The sequence below is a fragment of the Colobus angolensis genome, unplaced genomic scaffold, assembly GCF_000951035.1.
Source record: "Colobus angolensis palliatus isolate OR3802 unplaced genomic scaffold, Cang.pa_1.0 Scaffold2, whole genome shotgun sequence".
In the NCBI taxonomy this organism is placed as follows: domain Eukaryota; kingdom Metazoa; phylum Chordata; class Mammalia; order Primates; family Cercopithecidae; genus Colobus; species Colobus angolensis.
In genome coordinates, this window is record NW_012115154.1 from 25,135,900 (window position 1) to 25,140,181 (window position 4,282).

A 4,282-nucleotide genomic window follows, 5' to 3' on the forward strand; every position below is an offset into this window, starting at 1 on the left:
GCTCCTCAGTAGCTGGGACGGCAGGAGGGCGCCCCCAAGCAGGGCCAGTGTTTGTCTTTTGTTAGTGGGCATTTCACTCAGCATAAAGTCCTCAGAGTTCATGGGTGTTGTAGTACCTTACAGGATTTTCTTCTCTTTAAAGCCTGAACAGCGCTCCGGCGCCATATGTGTGTACCACATTTTCCTCATCCATTTCTCTGTTGATGGACATGTAGGCTGCGTCCACCTCTTGGCAATTGTGAAGAGTGTTGCAATGAACTCGGGTGTGCAAATGTCTCTTTGAGATCTTTTTTTTTTTTCCAATTATTTTGGATATATACCCAGAACTGAGACTGCTGGATCATATGGTAATTTTATTTTATTTATTAAATTTTTTGAGACTGAGTCTTGGGAGTCTTGCCCTGTCGCCCAGGCTGGAGTGCAATGGCACGTTCTCAGCTCACTCCAACCTCTGCCTCCAGGGTTCAAGCACTTCCCTGCCCCAGCCTCCCAAGTAGCTGGTGCTACAGGCACCTGCCACCACACCCGGCTAATTTTTTGTATTTTTAGTGGAAACGGGGTTTCACCATCTTGGCCAGGCTGGTCTTGAACTCCTGACCTCATGATCCACCCACCTTGGCCTCCTAAAGCGCTGGGATTACAGGCGTGAGCCACTGCGCCCAGCCTGATTTTTAATATTTTGAGGGAAATTCTGTATTATTTTACATAATGGCTATGACATGTTACATTCTGACCACAGCTCCAACTTCTCCACATCCTCACCATCACTTGTTATTTTCTATGCTTTTTGTTTGTTTTATATTGGCCATCTTAACAGGTGTGAGGTGGATCTGTGGCTCTGACTTGCATTTCCCTGATGGTTAGTGGTGTTGAGCATCTTTTCATATGTGTGTTGTCATTTCAAAATTTTGTTTGGAGTCATGTCTATTCAAGTCATTTGCCCATTTTGGTTTTGTTGTAGAGTGGTGAGAGCCACATACTCTGGATATTAACCCATTCCCTGATTCGCATTTGGCAGATGATGCCTCCCATTCCCAGGTTGCCTTTCACTCGTTAATCGTCCTTTGTGGCGCGTACGTTTTTCAGTTTGATGCGGTCCCATTTGTCTATTTTTGCTTTGGTTGCCTTGCGTTCTGTATCAAAGAAGGAAAGTCACCAGATCGGCGAAAGGACAGGTCCACCTCCTTTCCCTTCCAGCTGTTTCTTCACTCCCTGACACCAGGGATGAAACGGAGCTCCAGGAGGGGCTGGAAAGGGGTCCCCTGGGCCTCCCTCTGGGGGGCGTGTGTGAAGTGTTTTCTCCAGTCACAAAAAAGGCTTCCTCCACATGCGTTTGAACGCCCTGCAGAATTCACCCACAGCAAGGCGCCCCTTTCTAAGAACGGAGGAGAACCCACATTGGAGCGAAGAAAACGGTGGCCAAGAGGTGGGGGCCTCGGTAGGAGAGGGAGGCCAGGCTGGGGTTCCAGGGGACAGGGTCAGCTTTGGGTGGGTCCCCTCCATGGGGACCCAGCGCCCCGGGTCGCAGTGACGGCCGCCGCGGGCTCTCCCCCTGTGTACCTTGTCTTCTCTTTAAGGCAGTGAGCTCCGCAGGCCTCTGGGACAGCTAGAGGACAGCAGAAATGAGCCGTGGGGGAAGCCTGGGCCTGTCTGAAAACACCACCTCAGCTCCCTCCGGGGTCCCCCTGCGTAGACCTGGCTCCAGGTGCTGAGAACCCGATTCTTGAGGGCTGCAAAGACTTTCTCCCCCATGCGCGGGGTCAGCTGGCGGCTCAGGTGCGGTTGGAGGCCTGGGCCCCAAGGGACCACCGCCCCAGGCCGAGCCGAGTCAGCGACCCCGAGCGCGGCGCCCAGGGGTGGGGCGCGCGCCCGCAAGGCGGGCAGAGCGGGTCCTCGAGACCGTTCATTAGGCAGAATGAATTGTTCACCGTGCCCGGAGTGGATGAGGACGAGCCAGTGATTATATTTAAATTTGCTATAATTGATTTGGGGAAGAGCTACTGTGACAAGAACGAATTGATCATTAAATTTATTAGCGAGATAAATTCCGCGGAGATTGAGCGGCCTGCTGGAGGCGCAGGGGCCGGCGCAGGTCTGGGGCCTGGCTCTGCTGGAGGACGGGGGAGGGGCGGCGCTATTAACAGCGTCTTCCTTTGATGTCGCTCTTGCCCCGCGTCCCAGAGGAAGCGCCTGTCCCCTGGGGGTAGAGGGACACACCCTCCGCAGAGGCCTGGGGCACCCCAGCTCCGGGCCGAGCCCCCACTCTTCCCTGGCTGCCCAGTGTTGGTGGGGGCGCTGAGGCTGGGCTGGCTGAGCCCAAGGGGAAAATAATCCCCAGATGTGGGGCCAGCCCGGGGAGAGATTGTTGCAGGCTGAATCTCACCAATGTGTTAGAAATTAAAAAGAAATGTACAGATTGCAGATTTAAAAAAAAAAAAAAAAAGCATCTGTCTTCCCCCCTTCCCTCTGGTTTTCCCACCCTCCTTCTCTGGGCACTCTGCCTCTTCCCCCCGTGGCAAACCCTCTACCAGTTCCCCCAAACACCTTTGGACCCCAGGCGGCGGAGGCCCAGCCCCTGCGCCAGCGCCCAGCAGCTGCTTCTGCTTGGACTCCCAGCAGCCGCGCCCCGGCCTTGGTTGAGGTTGATTTTATGGAAGGGGCCCGGGGTGATAATGAGTTGCCAGAGAGGATATTAATCTCCCCGCGCCCTGAGGCAGAGGAGTGGCTGCGCTCGCCCCGCGGTAATCACCCAAATGAAACGCCAGGCCCTTCTGAACTCATTTTATCAGCTGGGAGGAGGGGAGGGAAGGAGGGAGGAGAAGGGCACACGCAGGTGCTGCTGAGAAAGTGACAAACAGAAGGAAGGAGGAAGGCCCGGGAGAGGAGACAGGAGCGGCGTCCCCGTCGCCCGTCTCCTCCGGGGCCAGGAGAGGCCACTAGGTCGGCGATGGGGGAAGGGGGCCGGGAGGCGCGCCGGGCTGGGTGGGCCGCGGGCCTGCGCTCCAGAGCGGGCGATAGCGCGGGCTAAGCCTGCATGTGTGGAGCACATGGCGCTGGGCCTGGCCGCGGTGATTGATGGAGCGCGCTGCAGAGGCTGATTAACCCGGAGCAGCTGCAGCCGCGGTGTGGAGCGCTGCTGCAGTCCGCTGCTGTCTTCGCAGACGTGTTTGCACAGAGCCAAGAAGACCGATCCTGGCCAGCCAAGGAAGGTTCTGCCAACAGAGAGGGCCGGGGTCGAGGCGAGAGAGAAGCACCGGGCAATTCGGCGCGTTCCGGGAAATGTGCCTAGGTAGCGCCTGAGGTCGCAGGGACTCCAGATACTACTAACGCCTAGTCGTTTGAAGCTTATTTTCTGAAACGTCCAAATGGCGTATTTCCACTTCTGGAGCGCCAACGAAGCGAGAGCCCGCAAGGAAAACGGAAAATGAATAGAGTCCACAGCTCCGCTTCTGCGGGGCACGCGTCCCGGGGCAGGTGTGCACCAGGCAGCCCGGCATGCGCTGACACCTGACCACGGGTTTTTTTTGCCAACACTTCACACTGCGACTCCCCAGCAGGCGCGGAGGTGGTCCTGACACCCACTTGAGACTCCGATTTTCACGATTTTCACCCTCAGCTGCCAACCGCCGAGTAGACACCCTCCCCATCATTTCTACAAGCAAATGGTAGAGCCGCGGGCATAACCCCCAAAAACGCGTGTACGCTGATCCAGTACAAAACCAATTTATTTTACATTCCATCGTGAGCGATGGGAGAGGCTAAATAATAATTTAGCATGCATACGTAGACGTTTCTTTTTATATATAAATACAATATACAAAAATAAAGACAGTACAGTTTTGAGATTTCCAGCAGTTTGAACGCTCGTGACACAATCCCCCCGACCCCAGAGACGTAAGCATAAACCCTTTTTCTTTTTCCAAATACTCTGCAGAATGGCCCCTCCAGAGGCGGTTTCAAGTTTCAGAAGTCAGATAACACTGTGGGTTTCCGCCTTCTCGGACGCTGGGAAAGGGGAGACCGGAGGCTTCCCCTTGCGGAGGTGGCGGGGGTCGGTTCTTCTCACAGGCACTCGCACCTCCCCCAACACCAACCAAAATTCATTTTAAACGAACCATCAAGTTGCAGCCCCTGGGTCTCCCTCTCGCTGTTTCTCGAAGAGCAGGTGAGGCGCCCTGGCTTAAAAGGGAAGTGCCCAGGACCAGAGGCCGCGGCCGAATCCCTCCAGCCCCGGCCTCGGCGAGGGGTCCACGGGGCGGCTGCCGAGCTGGCTCTCGGGGCC

At 55.8% G+C, this 4,282-nt stretch overlaps 1 protein-coding gene across 1 annotated transcript in view; it reads right to left on the reverse strand.

The window, feature by feature from the left end:
• MNX1 (motor neuron and pancreas homeobox 1) overlaps positions 1-4,282 on the reverse strand; it is a 16,437-nt gene that overhangs the window by 8,196 nt on the left and 3,959 nt on the right. Inside the window, 3 exon segments of the mRNA XM_011941600.1 lie at positions 1,398-1,606; positions 1,696-2,197; positions 2,889-3,507. Coding sequence (XP_011796990.1) covers positions 1,398-1,606; positions 1,696-2,197; positions 2,889-3,507 — 1,330 coding nt within the window.